At 44.3% G+C, this 19,165-nt stretch overlaps 1 protein-coding gene across 4 annotated transcripts in view; it reads right to left on the bottom strand.

The window, feature by feature from the left end:
• The window catches only part of Pigl (phosphatidylinositol glycan anchor biosynthesis, class L), a 59,252-nt gene that overhangs the window by 14,390 nt on the left and 25,697 nt on the right, over positions 1-19,165 (bottom strand). The window contains exon 1 of one of the 4 annotated variants that reach the window (XM_087569666.1): positions 3,462-3,716. Coding sequence (XP_087425792.1) covers positions 3,462-3,487 — 26 coding nt within the window. The 5' untranslated portion in view covers positions 3,488-3,716. 4 annotated transcript variants of the gene reach the window in all.

Here is a 19,165-nt window from a genome sequence, read left to right as displayed (position 1 = left end):
TAGAGACCCTCCTGCCCAGAGCAATCCTGTGATGTTTCTTGAAGGAGCCAGCCAGGGAAACTGAATAGAAAAGGCTTAACTTCCAACAGTGTGTCCAAAGGATACCAAGGACTATTTAAATGTTCTTGTTCTAAAACATCAAGTTTCATTTATTTTCTTTGTGTGAATGCATACACGTATGTGTTCATGTATGCATGAATGCCTGCTGTGGTGTCATGTGCAGACGAACTGTGGAGTTGGCTCCCTCTCTCCACCATGTGGGTCCTGGGGATCGAACTCAGATCATCAAGCTTAGCAGGAGGCAGCTTTACCCACTGAGTCAACTTGGCCACCCTCAAAAACAAAGCTTTTGAGACAGGATCTCACTATGTAACTCTGGCTGGCCTAGAACTTACAATAGAAGTCAGGCTGGCCTTGAACTCACTGAGATCCACCTGCTTCTGTTTCCCTTGCTGGGATCAAAGGTGTACGTCACCACCCCTGAATAAAATATGTTTTAATTAGAAATGTTTTTATTACGCTGTATGTATAAGTATTTGGCTTCATGCATGTCTGTGCACTTGTGTGCCTGGTCCCTGAGGAAGCCATAGAGAGCACGAAATCCTCTGTCAGGTCAAGGCTGTGCAGGAAGGGGTGTGACCATGCAAAGCCAGGCAAAGAGTGGCTCTGTGCTTCACTACCCAGATAGTCTTTAAAACACTACTGGGGATTGTGGCTGGAGAGATGGCTTATCCGTTCGTTAAGAGAGCTGACTGCTCTTTCAGAGGACCCGGGTTCAATTCCCAGCACCTACATGGCAGCTCGCAACTGTCTGTAGCTCCAGTCCCAGGCGATCTGATATCCTCACACAGACATGCAGACAAAACTCCAATACACATAAAAGAAAAATAAACATATCTTTTTTTTAAAAAGTCCATTAAGAGGACTGGAGAGATGGCTCAGAAGTCAATAATGTGTTTTATGCTCTTTTGGAGGATATGAGTTTAGTTCCCAGCACCTATGTTAAACAGCCCACAATCACTTATAACTCCAGATGCAGGGGATCTGATGCCCTCTGTCTTCTGGCCTCCACAGGCACTTGAACACATGTACTCTCATATACCTATTCAGAAATACATATATATTTCAAAAAAAGTCTGGTAAATAAAGAGTTGTTATCCTGACATGACATGGATGGATATTGACTTACTTACTTCCTTCCTTCCTTCCTTCCTTCCTTCCTTCCTTTCTTTGGAGGCAGGGTCTCACTAAGCAGCCTTTGCTGGCCTAGAGCTCTGTGTAGACAGATCAGTAGCAATCAGCCTGCCTCTGCTTCTCAGCAGTTGTGATTATGAGCATAAAACCTGCATAAGATTGAGGTCATCAGGGACTTAGGAGGCCCCACCCACCCCGGAAGATTGATAGAGGTTAATGATTGTTGGGAGAGGGAGAGACATTTTCTCCAGTGGTGTAAGCACTGGCATGGTGCCTGTATTCCTATAAATAACCCGTCACTCATGCTCCTGAAAACAACTGTAAGTTTGGGTCAAACACACAAACAAAAAGAGAAGACAAAAAGAAAGACATGGAGGAGGAGCAGCTGGGAAGAGAGAGAAGTGGTGGGAGAAGTGACAAGGGAGGGCCATGGCAGCTGCTGCTGCTGAAGGTACATTATATACATGTTTGAAAATGTCTAATGAAACCCATTACTATGTAAATAAATATATGCCAGTAAAAACCCTGAAAGATGGTTGGAAGCTGAATCTGACTCAGAAGACTGAGGCAGGAGTGCAAGTTTGAGGCCAGCCTGGGTTAAAACAGAGAAAAAAAGATCACTGAAGGAAAACAGGCAAATGACAAGGAAGGAATGCAAACTATCAAAATAGAATGTATTTTGCTGATTCTCAGAAAGAATGCAAGAAATGCAAAATTAAAGCAAGATGCCTGTGGAGAAGGGCACAGGCAGAGTTCAAATGGCTACACTGAGTCTGACCCTAGACTGCTATAAAGTCATGGTAAGGAAGTGGAGAAGCTTAAAGGCCATAGTCAAGCATGTAGATACCTAACCTACATTCACCTCCGTTACTGAAGGGCTGGCAGTTCTGCAGCTTCACCACCAGGGGGCGATTTCTCTAACCTCTTGAATAGTGGTTTGCAAAAATGACGCAGATTTACGGGCTTGTTCAGAATGAAAGTGAGGATACACCCAAGACAAGGAATTTTAATGTCTACACCAGAAAGGGCCCCCAGCCCCTAAACCTTTGCTTGTCTCATAAAGCATAACTCATGTGAAAGAGGAATAGAAATATGAAAAGAAATCGGAATTTCAAAACAAGCTAATCAAGTGGGAGAGCTTCCCAATGAAATCTCCCAATGGTTGGAAGCCTGAGATAACTAAGTCTCAGCTTCCCAGAGCACAGAGCCCAGACTGAAGCCACACTCACAGTAATCCGGAGACAAGGACTGTAGAGGGCAGGGTAAGCCACAGAGGGAGTGAAGCAGGGAGGGAGGGTGGTTTTATTGATTTGATACAATTACAGACATGGCTTGTAAGATCCCATGGGTGTCTAAATGCTGTAGGTACCTTTACAGAGGACAGATTTTCTATGTCGCCCTGTTTCCTCTCCAGACTTCAGGGTGAGCTCACTTGTGCACTCCAGAACTGAGATAACACAGAAGTCCTGGGCTAGAAAGCAGCTGGTGGAGTGAGCCTGAGCCAAGGGTTTGTCAGACAGCAGTGGGTATCTGAAGATAAGGGTGCAAGGGACCCTGAAACATGAGTGCAAGACTCTGAGAGTAAATTCAGGGTGCATTTAACCCACATGGACTAAGTATACACTTATGTACCATATCCAGGGCTGTATCCAAACACGGTTATAGCCAAAGCAGAGTGGGGCTGCCGTTTGGGATCTTGCAGTATGAAGTAATTTCCCAGGGAAAAGAGAGCCAAGCAGTCAGGAATTCCAAGCCAGGGGTGGAGGGGTGGGGGTGGCAGTATGACGAGCTGGCGGCATGAGCAGCTAGCTGGCAGTGGCTGCTGAAGCACACCGGCCGCTGGTGGAAGCTGAGGGCATCGCAGGCCTCTGAGGAGAAGGAGGACAGTATTTCTGGCAACCATCCAGCACGGCAGAGGAAGACCATGATCAGGCCTTGTGTTTGAAGAGTGGAGAGAGGATGGATTAGCAAACAGTGTTAGTACTACAGGAAAATGCTCCCAGCCCCACCCTGGACTTCTGTGGTCAGTAAACAACTGGCCTCAGTCTGTGATGTTTGCTTTTCTTTTTCTTTTCTTTTTTTTTTTTAAATCTTTTTTTTTCTTTTCTTTTTTTCAGAGCTGGGGACTGAACCCAGGGCCTTGCGCTTGCTAGGCAAGCGCTCTACCACTGAGCTAAATCCCCAACCCCAACGCTTGCTTTTCTAATAGTGAAATATCCTTAAACTCTGACCTTCTCCACACGTTCTAATGACATCCTTACTGGTACCTTTTACCGTCTGTGAGCAGTACCATGGAAACACTCTGGAAAATCTGTGGTGCAGCAGACTCCTTCAGTCAGTAGATGTAAGAAGGGAGATCCCTACACTCCACTGGCAAGAGAAGACTTGGTCTGTAATCCCTCAGACAGAGCTCTGCAGAAGCGTCCAGGGCGGATGCCGCACAGGAGCTCCAGCAAGGTTAGGTAACGACTTATCTCTCTGAGAACCAAGCCCTACTTTTGCACACTGCACTCTGCACTCTCATACAGATGGAAGTGGTTCATACACCCTTATTTGGTCTTGTGGCTTGTGTAGCACGGTGCTGGCAGAATCCGCTGCCCCTCCTCCACCCACTTCAGGCACATTTCTAAACTTAATTACTTCCTTTGTCATCTAAAGTGGGCAAAAGTCAGTAGGGCTCAGTGTAACTGCTTTGACAGGCCCAGGGCCTGAAAGCTGGGGCCTGGCAGTTGGCTCTTCCCCACCAAGAGCTCATTCAGGGAGCTAGGGACTGTCTTCCCCACGCTGAGGCCATCCCTGCCGTGTTCCTGCTGGAGCACGGGAGAACCAGGGAAGTACAAGGGAAATGGATCTAAGCTAAAAGGTTGGACCCAACATTTGAAAGCTGGGTTCAGCAACTTCTATGGGATCTAGAGCAGTGGTTCTCAACTAGTGGGTCTTGATCCCTTTGGAGTTTAAGATGAGATATTATGCATATTAGACATTTATATTATGATTCTTTGTTGTTTTCTCAAGACAGAGTTTCTCTATATAGCTTCGGCTGTCCTAGAACTCACTCTGTAGACCAGCGTGGCCGTAAACTCACAGAGCCTGCCTGCCTCTGCCTCCTGGGCACCACGATCAGGGTGTGTGCCACCACCTGGCTAGTTTGCATTTTTCTAATGGCCAGTTATACATGTTCCTTGGCTATTACATTATGATTCATGATCCATAACAGCAGCCAAATTACAGTTATGAAATAGCAACAAAACAATTTTATAGCTGGGGGTCACTACAACATGAGGAACTTGTATTAAAGGGTCTTGACATTGGGAAGGTTGAGAACCACAGCTCTAGAGTGAGACAAACGAGGAGGGGGAATAAAACTATAGAAAAAATGAGGAGAAGAAAGAAAAACATGATCTGAGAGGTGTTACAAGGAAGTTACAGAAGTCAGGGCATGTATGCAGTACCTGCCCTGAAGAGAGCCTCACCTTCAGGCAATTTAGGGGCCAAGACAGATTAAATATCCCAACAGACCCTTTTCTATACAGGGCTTTAGCCTCCCAAGTAGAAGGGAAATGCTCCCTTAATACTGTCTGCAGGCCACAGGGCCTTGTCCTGGGAGACATGCTGAGCTTCTCAGGCTGACACAGGAGGGCTAATGCCCACTCACCTTCCTCCCAGACACTAAAACAGAGGAGGAGAAGGCCTGGTGGAGAAGTGGTTAGTTCAGCCTGGAACACTGGGACACTGTCTCTCTGCTCTACACACATGTAAGTAAGCTGCTTGTAGACTGAGACCCTGGTGATTTATGGAAGACGCCCAAACTCCTGTGGAGTCCTATGGCTTTTTTTCCATGAGAGGGTTTCTTTGTGTAGTCCTGGCTGTCCTGGTACTCTTTCTGGAGACCAGGCTGGAGATCCACCTGTCTTCTACTTCCCAAGTGCTGGGATTAAAGGCATGTGCCACCAGTGCATGGCCTTTTTTTCTGGCATTTTGAAAAAGGTACCCAGAGGTTGCTGTGGCTTTCTTGGTGCTGTATAGAGAAGTCTGTAGTCTAAGCTTCTCCTTCTTCTTCTTCTTTTTTTTTTTCTTTTCTTTTTTTTCCGGAGCTGGGGACCGAACCCAGGGCCTTACGCTTCCTAGGCAAGAGCTCTACCACTGAGCTAAATTCCCAACCCCTAAGCTTCTCCTTCTTAAAGACATTTTTCATATTGTTGCAACAAAGCTTGCAGAGCTCTTGTAGGAAATTTTGCTTCACAGTTTGCCAATGTGGTATTTAGTGTGGTGTTGTGTGTGTGGTGGCCCACACCTCTAATCCCAGCCCTCAGGAGGCAGAGGCAGATGGATCTCAGTGAGTTTGAGGCCAGCCTGGTCTGCAGAGCCAGTTCCAGAATAGCCAGGGCTACACAGAGAAACCCTGTCTTCAAACAAACAAACAAGCAAACAAGAACACTTCTCACCTGAACTCACAATATCCAAAAGGCAGACTTGAAGCCTGACATCCATTCTTGTCTTCATTCTCTGTCCACTTGGATTCTGCCCAGCTTCACATGTAGGCACGCTAATAACTGATGGGGGCAGGGGACTGGGTATGTAGTTCAGTGGTAAAGCACGTGTACAGCTGTCACAAGATTCTAGATTTGGCATAGGGGCTCGGGTGGGGGCAAGGGAGAGGTCATATCTAAGGATGGGGGATACAAAGAGAGTTTGCCCTACATTGATTAAAACCATCTCAGACTCCCTTCGAAGCTGAAGGCAAGACTGAAGTGGAAACAGAGGCTGCAGCCCCTCCCCAGCAGGGACAATTGTTGCATGTGAAGTAGTTTAGTTCCTTAGGACTCACCAAGCACAAGTAGGGTAGAGATGAGTGATGACTAACCAGACCTCAGTCTGACTAAGTGCTTCTTTGTGTGCACACCTGCCCCTGCCCCTGATCCTGCCTCCAAACCCGGAGAGAGGCTCCATCTCCTCTGTCTGCCACTGTGATTATAACGAAAACCAGGTTTCTTTCCGTCACGACTTTTCTATTGTTAGTGATCAGACCTAATTTGTTGGGGTCTCCCTGAGTTGAAGAATACTTAGAAATACATAAAAACAGAAATAAAAATCTTCTGAGCAGGGGCTGTTCTTCCAGTTCCCAGCAACTACATGGCTCACAACCATCTGTAATGAGATCCGATGCCCTCTTCTGGTGTGTCTGAAGAGAGCAATGGTGTACTCATATAAATAAAATAAATCTATTAAAAAAACCCCAGAAGGTTGTGCTATCTGGTTTCAAATGGAGAAGAAAGGGGTAGTACCTCAATCTCTGACTGCACTTAAATTCTGCTTCATTTGCAGGGTGGTGGTGGTGAATGCCTTTGATCCCAGCACTCAGGAGGCAGAGGCAGGAGGATCCATGAGTTCCAGGACAGCCAGGGTTATGTTACAAACAGGGGCTCCTATAGCCTGGCCTTGAACCTACTATGCAGGTGAGAATGCCGGTGAACTTGTAATCCTCCTGCCTCCTCTTCCCACTTGCTGAAATTAATGGCAGGTGTGCCATCTCCTTTTTGCCCTTCTGGTGTTGGGACCCAGCTAGGCAAGCACACTCACACGTGACCACATCCTGGGTTTAAAATCTTCTTCCTCCTCCCCCTCCCTTTCTTCTTCTTTTTCTTCTTCTTTTTCTTCTTCTTTTTCTTCTTCTTTTTCTTCTTCTTTTTCTTCTTCTTTTTCTTCTTCTTTTTCTTCTTCTTCTTCTTCTTTTTCTTCTTCCTCTTCCTCTTCCTCTTCCTCTTCCTCTTCTTCTTCTTCTTCTTCTTCTTCTTCTTCTTCTTCTTCTTCTTCTTCTTCTTCTTCTTCACATCCTGGGTTTAAAATCTTCTTCCTCCTCCCCCTCCCTTTCTTCTTCTTTTTCTTCTTCTTTTTCTTCTTCTTTTTCTTCTTCTTTTTCTTCTTCTTTTTCTTCTTCTTTTTCTTCTTCTTCTTCTTCTTCTTTTTCTTCTTCCTCTTCCTCTTCCTCTTCCTCTTCCTCTTCCTCTTCTTCTTCTTCTTCTTCTTCTTCTTCTTCTTCTTCTTCTTCTTCTTCTTCTTCTTCTTCTTCTTCTTCTTCTTCTTTTCTTCTTCCTTCTTTCTCCACAGGGTTCCTTTGTGTAGCGTTGGTTGTCCTAGAACTAGCTCTATAGGCCAGGCTGGCCTTGAACTCACAGAGATCCACCTGCCTCTGCCTCCTGAGTTCTGAGACTAAAGGCATGTGCATGTGCCACCAAGCCCGGCTAAATTCATTTAAAAAAACAAAAACAAAATTACAGTCACTTCATTGAAGAGGGTATTTCTGATTTTTTTTTTTAAAGACAGGTTCTCATTTAGACAGAGCTCTCCTGTTAAAAAAAAAGGTAGCCTTGAAGGAGATCCTCCTATCTCTGTCATATTAAACAATGGATTGATTACAAACATGTTATACTGCAAATTTTATTTTCTTAAATTTTTTAAAAGATTAATTAATTAATTAATTAATTAATTTACTGTATATAAGTATACTGTAGCTGTCTTCAGACACACCAGAAGAGGGCATCAGATTCCATTACAGATGGTTGTGAGCCACCATGTGGTTGCTGGGAATTGAACTCAGGACTCTGGAAGAGCAGTCAGTGCTCTTAACCACTGAGCCATCTCTCCAGCCGATTTTCTTCAATTTTTATCTCTGATTTTTTTTTTTTTTCCTAGACAGGGTTTTTCTGTGCAGCCTGACATCTTGGAACTCACTCTGTAGACCAGGCTGGTCTCAAACTCAGAGATCCACCTGCCTTTGCCTCCTGAGTGCTGGGATTCAAGGTACATGCCACCACCACTTGACCAATTTTTACTTTTGATTTTGACAAGTACTTGAAGTACTTGTGATCCAAAGAAATAAGATATGGTAGAAAGCCAGAGGGCATGGGCTCTGAATCCTTTCAAATTTCCAACTATTGAATGGTAAGCATCAGGTGTTTGGGGGCTACCCACTGAATCTCTAAGAGAGCAGGAGAAAACCAGGAAAGCTTTACTTAGAAATGTGCTTCCGTTCATTGGGCTTGACTGAGCTGCTAGGTGAGAGGTGAAATAAGGGAGATAAACAAAAGAACCAGCAAAGTTTTCAGATAATGACATTTCGCACGGAGAAAGGATTGCAGGAAAGTGACCAAATGCTCTGGAGTCCCAGTGCAGGGAGACCAAAGCTTCTGGAGTAGAAAGCAAACGCAGTTTCCTGGACTGGAGGCACAGCTCAGCAGGAGAGCGTGAGCAGCAGAGGAAGGACAAGGTTCAAGGTTTATCATTAGCACCAAAACAAAGAAATAAAAATCACTCCCTGCTTCATGAAGGAAGCTTTGCCGGAGCAGGAGGAAAAGATCCTTCAAGAAAAGGCTGGAAGTCCAGGTGGAGAACAGCCAGAGCCTAGGAGTGCTAAGGAGGGGTGGGGTGGGGTGGGGGTGGGGACGCAGCTGCTTTGAGAACAGGAAATTCAGTTTGCCTGGGGTGTGAGATCCCTGCCCTGTCACAGACAAATGGTGTACAGGGAGGAATTATGGACAGGTTTTAGTAGGGGAGTAGCTAGGTCAAGTATGCCTTAGAAAGCAAACCTGGAGGATTAAATTAGGGATGTGGAGAATATTTAGGAACTACAATGGTCTAAGCCAAAGGTAGTAGCCAGGCAAGTGGAAAACAGCAGAGAGCAGACAGCTGTCATTAAGGAAGACCACTGGAGTCAGCAGCCAAATGGATCTTAGGAACAAGGAGGAAAGTGACACCCAGGGCCAGTCTAGGGCTGAGGAAGGAGCTCAGTAGCATGTCCTCTGTCCAACACGGGGGAGGGTGAGTTCCTCTGCATTAGAAGCATCACAGCCTCTCCAACACTACCATCTTATTTAGTCACAACGTTGTAAAACAGTCTAAAGAACAACAGGCAATGGAACTGGTGGAATAGGTGAGAAGACTGCAGGCGATCACACTTCTGGCTGAAGGTCTCCATGATTAAGATAGCACATTTGGGAGCAGGGAAATGGCTCAGCAGGTCAAAGCGATTGCCACACACGCCTAAGACCTACATTAAAACAAGCCAACTGCCCCAGATGTTGTGGCGAGCCCATAACCCCAGCATCCCCTCAGTGGGATGGAAAGCAGAGGCAGGAGAAGCTTCCGGAAGCCTGCTGCAGGTGGAAGGCAAGAGCCGACTCCCGAAAGCCGTTCTTCACCCTACATGCAACTCACTGCACGTGTGCATACACACAATAAATACACACAAAACATCTTAAAAACAGAACAGTAACAACGCTCTCACAAACCCAGGCGCTCTGTTTTATGCCTATACTTCCCGCTGTGTGGGAGGGTAGGGTAGAAGGACCAAAAACTCCAGACTGGCTTGTGCAGTACAGCAAGGTCTCGTCTCCACTTGTGGCTTTTTCCTTTTGAGACAGGGTCTCCTGTGTCTCATGCTGACTTTGAACCTGCTATGTAAGGATGACATTGAGCTTCTCATTTTTCTGTCTTTCTCCCCAGTGCTGGCATCACAGGAGTGTGTCACCACACCTGGTTTAATGGGATACTTGAGACCGAAGCCAGGGCTTGGTGCATGCTAAACAAGCATTCTACCAATTGCGCTAACATCCGTGCCTTTTTTTTTAAATTACATTTATTTTAATTATTTTTGTTTTATGGGTGGGTGGGTAGGGGTCAGAGGCCAACTTAGGGGAGTCAGTTCTGGCCTATCATGTGGGTCCCAGGAATTGAACTCTGGTCATCAGGCTTGGCAGCAAGCACCCTGACTGCTGAGGCATCTTGCCAGACCCTGTTTAAATGATGAGAAATATTATATAGATATTGAGAGAGCTTAAAACAATGACAGTTCAGAGGTAAATGAAAATGTCTACTAAGGCATACTACAGGTAGAAGGAATTATGTGGCAAAGGTCAGTGATGAAGCTGTAAATAACAGATGCGTCAGGTGTAGTCTTGGCAGCCAACTGTAGGAAATAGGTCACCAGTAACTTTCCTCCCTGAATTCTGGGAATTCGTTTAATAGGTAAACAACAGAGTAAGCAGTAATTTGATATGCGCAATCTGTTTCAAGCTAAGTAGATAAAAGACAGGTTGAGCCAGCAAGATAGCTTAGAAGGGATAGGCACTTGCTGCTGACCCTGACCATGATGGAGAGAACTGGCTCCTGCAAGCTGGCCTTCAATCTCCACACTTGTGCTGTAGTGCTACACAAGCATGTGTACACACTACATGCATGCAGGCACACATGCACACACATGTACACAAGAAAGATGGGGTGGTGATGGAGGTAGGCTGGGCCACTTGGCTAACATCTGTGAAGCCGTAAGGACCCTAAGTGCCAGTTAAAATTCAAATTTCAGACTTGGCCCAGTAGTGGCTGTGAAAGCCATTCATTCAGCACTCAGGCAAGTGAATCTCTCTGAGTTCCAGGCCAGTCTGGTGAAAGGCTACAAAATGAGACGCTGTGTTAGAAAAGCAAACCCCTTAATCTGAAGGTCGAAGAATGGAATAATGGCTCATGCTTGTAGCCTCAGCCCTGGGAAGGCTGAGATGGGGTTGCCGTAGATTTGAGCTACTTAAACCAAACAAAGATGTGAACTTCAGTTAGATCATCAATAACTTTTTAGGATAATTATATCCCATGAAAAGTTAGAGTTATGTTTACCATTAAAAATAGATTTAAGCTAAAACACAAATGTGATTGGGCATTTTGTATTTTATTCGTGAAGCACATACCTTTCTGCAGGTCAACGGTTCTGTCTGGTAAGTAATAAAGTGGTTGTTGTAAAAACGGCCTTAGCGATAATCTAAGAGCATTTATTTTATGGGCAGAGAACTGGAGTTGGGAGTGTGGGTGTGCCTGCTTACCTCGCAGGGCCAGATTAAAGTCCTGTTGCTAGGGATAATTTCCAGGTCTGTTAGGTTTGTTTGCTTGAGATAGTATCTTACACTATGGTCCAAGTAGGCCATGAACTTCCAGCAATCCTCCTGCCTCAGCCTCTCAAGGACTGGAATTTTAGGCATGTGCTTCTGTGCTTGGCCCAAGTCTATTTTTAAAATTACTTTATTTGGGGACAGAGAGAAATCTTAGCCCTTATAAACTTGCTTGTCTTCCAGAGGACCCAGATTCAATTTCCAGCACTCACATGAGTCTGTTACAAGTCTCACAAGTCTCATGTGATCTGATGCCCTCTTCTGACCTCTGCAGGCCAAATGGCCACTGGCAGAAGTAAATTAACTGTAAATAACTAACCTTATTTATTTGCGAGTGTGTGCGTGTTCATGTGCATGAATGCCACGGTGTGTGAAGGTCAGAGGACAGCTTACAGAAGTCAGTTCTCTTCTACCGCCTGGGTCTAGGATCAAACTCAAGTTGTCAGCTTTACCTGTTGACCCACCTCGCCAGTCCCCAAGTGTGTGTGTGTGTGTGTGTGTGTGTGTGTGTGTGTGTGTGTCTATTTTTTTATTTTGTTTTTTTGAGACAGGGTTTCTCTATGTAACCCTGGCTATCCTGGAACTCATTCTGTAGACCAGGCTGGTCTTGAACTCACAGAGATCTGCCTACCTCTGCCTCCAGTGCTAGGATTAAAGGTAAAGACCTGGCCCCAACTTTATTTTTAATCTAGTTTCTGGAGATAATAAAATCCTCTGGGATAGCTATATCAAAATTTTATTCATTTTCATATTTATTTTACTCTGTGTGTGTGTGTGTGTGTGTGTGTGTGTGTGTGTGTGTGTGCAGGTGAAGACTGAACCCACAGAATTTTATGACAGACAGGCAAGCACTGTTAACATTGCACCTCCAATCCTAAAATTAATTTTAACAGTTATTTAAAAGAGAAATAAAGGAATGGGAGTTTTAGAGTCAGTGGTAGACCTTAACATGCCTAAGATCTTGGGTTTAATGCTAGTACCAACACAGAAGAGACAGAGAGGAGAAGGGGGCAGAGGGGAGAGGAGGAAGAAGGGAGAAGGGAGGTTGGGAGGGAGGAAGGAAAAAGACGAGGAGGGGCTGGAGAAAGAACTTAGCAGTCAAGAGAGTCTATTGTTCTTACAGAGGACCTAGGTTTGGTTCCAACGCTCATGACAGGTGCTCACAACCACCTGTAACTCTAGCTCTAGGAGGTCTGACACCTTCTCTGTGAACACTGCACTTGTATTCACAAATACTCACACACAAACACATAACTAAAATAAGTTGTTTTTAAATAGGGTCTCACTATGTAGTCTTGGCTGTTCTGGAACTTATGCTATAGACACAGAGATCTACCTGCCTCGATGGGACTAAAGGCATGGCCATCATGCCTGACATCCATTCATCCATCCATCCATCCATCTTTCTCTCTCTGTCTCTCTCTCTCTTTCTTTCTTTCTTTCTTTCTTTCTTTCTTTCTTTCTTTCTTTCTTTCTTTCAAGATTCATGTATTTTCATGTGGATTGGTGTTTTGCCTGCATGTATGTCTGTGTGAGGGTGTGGATCCCCTAGAACTGGAGTTACAGACATGTGGGTGCTGGGAATTGAACCTGGGTCCTCTGGAAGAACAGCCAGTGCTCTTAACTGTGGAGCCGTCTCTCCAGTTTCCTGACAAAATCAATCAATCAATCTTTCTTTCTTTGTTTCTTTCTTTTTTTCTTTCTTTCTTTCCTTCCTTCCTTCCTTTTTTTTCTCTCTCTCTTTTGAGATCGGGTTTCTCTGTGTAGAGCTGGATGTTCTGGAACTTTCTTTGTAGGCCTGGCTGGCCTTGATTCACAGAGACATGCCTGCCTCTGCCTCCTGGGTGCCTGTCTGACAAAATCTTTTTAATAATACATATCTTATAATGTCTTTAGAAGCTACTAAGGAATGTGTGTGTGTGTGTGTGTGTGTGTGTGTGTGTGTGTGTGTGTTGTGTTGTGTTGCTAAGGATCAAACCCATAATCTCACATGTTCAAAACATGCATGCTACACTGAATTATACTCATAGACCTTTAGGAATTTTGAAGAAAAGTGTATTGTTGATTGAGCAGTTAGTCATTAACCTATGTCATTTATAAAAAGTTCACATATAATAGTTCACTCAGGAGAGGAGTCCCAGGAGGAGGTTATGATACTTAAGTTTACACAGGGAATACTCAGTGTCTTTGTAGGTACTATATCAACAGTCATTCCATGAAAAAAAATGAATAAACTCTTCCCAGGTTGTAATAAATATTTTGAAACAAAGTCCAAGAACAATTCCAAAGCAAAAGTTAAGATTTACTCCTACATCTTCTTTAAAGCCCTTTTCTTGTATCCTCCTCCATTCTGAAGAAGAGTCTCCTGAGATCATAGGTAAAACCATCATCTAGTTTCATTTTGTGTATGAGAAAAGAGAAACCTAGAGAGGAGAAATTATTTGCCAAATGAGACACAGCTGGTTCATGGTGGCGCCACAAAAGGATCTTGTATGTCCTGAGTCCTGGAGCACAGCACTTCCTAGCACACTGTACTTTCTGCACACTCTTTACTTCTGTCCCTTCTGTCCCGTCATCTGCTCTTTCACGTGAAAGGGAGGAATGTCTTTTGCTGCTCAGTTGGCAGAGGGCTGGCCTAGCATAAAGTCCTGGCTTCCAACCTCAGCCCCATAACTGGGCGTGGTGCCACACACCTGTAATCCTAGCACTTAGGAGGTAGGGGCAGGAAGATCACAGGTTCAAGGTCACCTTCAGCTACTGAATATACTGAAAAGCAGCCTGAACTCGAAGAGAGCCTGTCTTAGATACTTCTTGTCCTGCTACTTGCGATATTTTACTCTCTTCCCTCAAGCTCCCTTGAGAACAACAATGCAGTAAAAACTTTAACGAAAGACTTAACTGTGGGAAGAGGCGTGCCTGCCGAGGACTGCAGCCGCCTAGAGAGCGGCATATCTTGGACATTCAACTGGACATCAAACTTCTCAAAATGGAGAAGTTTTATTACAACCTGGGAAGAGTTTATTCACCCACCCCAGAAGCCCCTGGTGATCTCTGATTGTGAAGCTATGAGATCTAGTGACAATGAATGGTCCCAAGAGTAACAATATTTGAAGGGAAGTCAGGTCAACAAGTATTTCTAGTGCTTGTATCAATGGTTCTTTGCCTCAAGACAAGTACTGAGAGGTAAACATGAGAATAAACTAAAAATATAGATGTCTCCACGCAAAGACAGTGTTTGGTGAATTAGAGCTGAAGACAGTAACATTAGGTAGAAGCTTCAGATAGTCTCAACTTAATAATCCATACCCTTTTCTGCTCTTCAAACCAGTCTGCAGCAGGTAGCTAGCTGACTCTACTCAAGCATGAGAAGCAATCTGGAAATTCATCAACAGAGAAATCTAGATACAACACTTCAAAAATAGAAGCCTAGAATGAAAAGGATGAGCAACCCAATAATCTCAAAATGTCTCCCAGACTCCCAATAACAACACACACACACACACACACACACACACACACACACACACACCCATCAAAAACCGAAACAAAACAAAAAAACCTCACAACAACAACAACCAAAAACCTGGGAGAAGGGTCATAAAAAGTTAGGGCTTCCAAGAGGGTTGTGTGTACCAGGAGTGGTAATTCCTATAGAGCACAACCTGGCGGGGCTGGAGACGTGGCTCAGCGGTTAGAGCACCGACTGCTCTTCCAGAGGTCCTGAGTTCAATTCCCAGCAACCACATGGTGGCTCACAACCATCTGTAATGGGATCCGATGCCCTCTTCTGATGTATCTGAAGATAGCCACAGTGTACTTATATATAATAAATGAATAAATCTTTAAAAAAAATACAACTTGGCAAATAGGCCAGGAAAAAAAAATCAATATTCAATTCCTGAACGCAAAATGATTTGCTAAAAACTGTTTGAGAAATGCCTAAAATCAGGTGGGGGAGATGGTTCAGTGTAGTTCTTAAGTTTGGATCCCCCAAGTCCATGCAACAATCCAGAAGTAGCTGTGCATTATGTGTTATCACTAGGGAGCATGGGATCCCCCAGGGGATCCCCCAGGGCTGCTGGCTAGCCAGTCTAGCTTGAACTGCAAGCCCCAGGTTCAGTGAGAGATCTGGTCTTCAAAAAATATGGTGGGGAGCATCCAGAAAGACAGCTGATGTTGACTCCTGACCTCCATAATCATACTTGCACACATAACTGCACACATGTATGAATATGAATATGAATATATATATATGCATTGAGAGACAGACAGACTCCTCTCCCTCCTGTTTTCTGATCTGTTTGACTGAATTTGCAGATGTAGAACTTGTAGGCATATAGCGCTAACTGTGGGACATAATCCACTAAGTATACAGATGACAAAGAGATCTTCCCCCTCCAATCTCTGACTCTGTCTCTCTGTTAGGAAGGGTCTCCCTGATCCAGGCTGGTCTCTGACCTGTTATGTATTTCTGAAGATGACTTTGAGCTTCTGATCTTTCTGTCTCTACCTCCAGCATTTTGCCCGAATCACAGTCATGTGCCACCATGTGAGACTACAGATATTTTTATTAATTAAAATATCTATTTTCTGTGTCATGAGTGTTATACTGAATGCATGTATGTATATCTTGTGTGTTCAGTGCTTGATAAGTCAGAAAAAGGTGCTAGATCTCCTAGAACTGGAACTACAGACAGGTGTGAGCCACCATGTAGATACCGAGATTCCAACCTGGGTCCTCTGCAAGAGCAACAAGAGCTCTTTCTTACCCATGAAGCCACACATAGCTCCAGCCCATATAGATATTCTTAAATAAATAAAAATTTAGCATCCAAAGGGATGGAGAGACGGCTCAGTAGTTAAGAGTGCTTACTGCACAAACACTGGAACTGGATTCTGGTTGATGTCTCTCCTGGCCTGTGCGTGTGTGCGTGTGTGCGTGTGTGCGTGTGTGTGTGTGTGTGTGTGTGTGTGTGTGCGCATGCATGTGCGCGAGTGCCTGTGTGCATGAGTGCTTGTGTGTCTCTGTGGGTGTGTGTAAGCATGTGTGTGTGCATGTGTACATATGTGCACGTGTGTGTGAGTGCACAAACTGCACCCATGCATGTTCCACACTTCAAAATCTATTTGGGTCAGTGAGTTCCTATAAAGTCAGTGATGAATAAAAGCCATAAGTTGAGAAGTGGTCAATCATGATAAAAGACAAATTGTACTTTGATTAATTCAGCACAGGGTTAAGAACAAACAACTGAGAAAACCCCTTTTCCCTTTTCTTTTTAAAAATAAGAAGCAGTGATTATTCCTAACATCTCTGGAGGCTTCAGAGTCCAAGATCTAGTTACCAGTGTCTGGTGACAAGAATCATTCTAGAAAAGAATGTGTCATAAACACCAGCAAAGCTAAAGTGGTTCCTCTGTGGGGATTTGCAGGAAGTTGTTTGGGTATGTGCAGAAAATAGGTGAATCTGCTAATCTGAAACACAGGTCAAAACAGCAACAATAACAGCAGCTCACTGAACGCACTCCCAAGGCATTTCACTTTAATTCTGGACTTACTTTCCTCTGTGTGTGTGGTGTATGTCCATGTCCACGTCTGTGTGCAGGTGCATTGGCCTGGCACTTACAGAGGCCAGAAGAGGCCATCCAATGGCCTTTATTTCCTTGAGACAAGGTCTCCCACTGAACCTAGAGCTGAGCCTGTTTTGGCTGGGCTGGGGACCAGCAAGTACCATAATCTTGTCCTCACCCCTGTCTCAAGACTGGGGGTAATGGGCACATGTCTTTTGTTTTTCGTTTTTTTTGTGCTGAGAATTCCAATTCACATCTTCATGCTTGCATAGCAAATGCTGTTAGCCACTGAGCACTACAGAGTAAGTGGTCCTTGTGCACACTGATAAGCACAGGAGAAGCCAGGAAAGTTAAACATGCAGGCCTGTCTTCCAAAGAAAGAAGAGGTTTATCTGCCTTCCTCCCAAACACTTAGGAGAGGATGGGGTTTAAACATGGTGCCCCTTTGTCATCTGTAGGGCCAGGTTCAGCTGTATCCCCCAGAATATTAGGCTTGTTTATTCCAGATCCCGCCCCACCTAAATCTTCAGCATTTGCTTCTCAGTCCATACAACCCATCCTTATGAGAGATGTCACTTGCACTTACAATAGCCCAAGTAATGTTTATGTTATCTTGGGGCTAGGCCAATCCTGACTCACACAGGCTTGATGTTCACCTCAATCATTAACCCTAGACTTGTATTTTGAGCATTGTTTCTGGGTCAACAGTAGCCATCTTTATGGAAGAAGCCATATATACTTTATAAAACGTTACAATGCAAACATGTCCTGAGCTTTGTTGTACACATGGGACTGATTTTATTGTCATCAGAAAACTTTTTTATTTTTTACAATTGTGCTGTGCTTAAATATGGCTAAAATAAACCATCCAGTGTTGGACTCTGAAAGTCTGGCTCAGTGCCTGCTAAGTCAGGCTGAACCGAGTTTCATTCCTACCTCGCCTAGATCGTTTTCCTTTCAGCTCTGAAGCGTGCAGGAGCCCACACTGAGCCTGCCCCCATCTCTGCCCTCATTTTGCCTGAATTTTGGATTAAAAAAAAACTAAGTAATCTACTACACTTAAAAATTTAGTTTTATTGTATCTAAGTGCATCAGGTGTGTGTCTAATGCCCTCCTTAGCTAGACAAGACCATAGGATCTCTGGGACCTGGAGTTACAGATGGCTGTAAGCTGCTGTGTGTGCTGGGGACCTTAATCCAGGGCCTCTGCAAGTACTCAACTCCTGAGCCATCTTTAGCTTTTTCTTTTCTTCTTTTGAGGTTGAATTTTCTTTTCTTTTCTTTTCTTTTTTTTTTTTTGGTTCTTTTTTTCGGAGCTGGGGACCGAACCCAGGACCTTGCGCTTCCTAGGCAAGCACTCTACCACTGAGCTAAATCCCCAACCCCGAGGTTGAATTTTCAATGAACTCACTATTTACTTATTAGTTACTGTCATGGTTACTTTTTTGTTAATGTGACATAAGCTAGAATCTTTTGGGAAGAGAGACTCTTAATTGAGAAAATGCCTCCATAAAACTGACCTATAGGAAAGTCTGTTGGGCATTTTATTGGTTATTGATTGATGTGGGAGGGCCCAGCCCATTGTGGGTACTGCTGGCTTGGGGCAAGTGGTCTTAACTTGTATAAGGACACAATGCTGAGCTGGGCAGTGGTGGTGCATGCCTTTAAGCCCAGCACTTGGGGAGGCAGAAGCAGGTGATTTTTGAGTTTGGGGCCAGTCTGGTCTATACAGGGAGTGCCAGGACAACCAAGGGCTACACAATGAAAACAAAAACAAAAACAAAAACAAAGAAAGAAAAGAAAAGAAAGAAGAAGGAAAGCCATGGAGGGCAAGCAGTACTCCTCTGTGGTGTTTGCTTCTGCTCCTACTTCTAGGTTACTGCAACAAGTCCTTTCCTTATCAAGTTACTATTGGTGACAGTGTTTAATCACAGAAATAGAAACCATAACTAAGTAGCTTAGGCTGGTCTTGAACTTGAGATCCTTCCTCTTCAGCTTCTGGAGTAGTGTTAAGATTTTAGGCATGTAACTCACTCTTTGCAGACACTCTTTGGTAGACATTGGTAGTGAAAGCCACTAAGTGAGATTTAACCCAGAACTTCATGAGAGTTAGGCAAGTGTTCTAGATCTAAGCTATATCCCAGAATTCCTTTTTAATGTTTTATCTTGAGACAGGGCCTTACTAAGTTGCCTGGTATGGATTTGAACTCATTGTGTAGCCCAGGCACACCTTGAACTTGTAATTCTCCTGCTTCAGTCTCCTAAATACCTGGGAATACAGCCTCATATCATTATGCCTGTACTTCTTTTTGTTTGCTTTTTGAAACATGATCTCATGAAACTCAGGTTGGCTTCTAAGTTGCTAAGCAGCAGAGGCCAATCTTGAACATCTGATCTTCCTGCTGTCTTCACCCCTTGACCTTCTAGTGGGAGGAGGTACTCAGCTTGTCTTTTCATAAACACACACACA

The sequence above is a fragment of the Rattus norvegicus genome, chromosome 10 (assembly GCF_021556685.1).
Source record: "Rattus norvegicus strain SHRSP/BbbUtx chromosome 10, alternate assembly SHRSP_T2T, whole genome shotgun sequence".
In the NCBI taxonomy this organism is placed as follows: Eukaryota; Metazoa; Chordata; class Mammalia; order Rodentia; family Muridae; genus Rattus; species Rattus norvegicus.
Note: the sequence above shows the minus strand (reverse complement) of the source record. Positions and strands in the feature narration are given on the sequence as shown.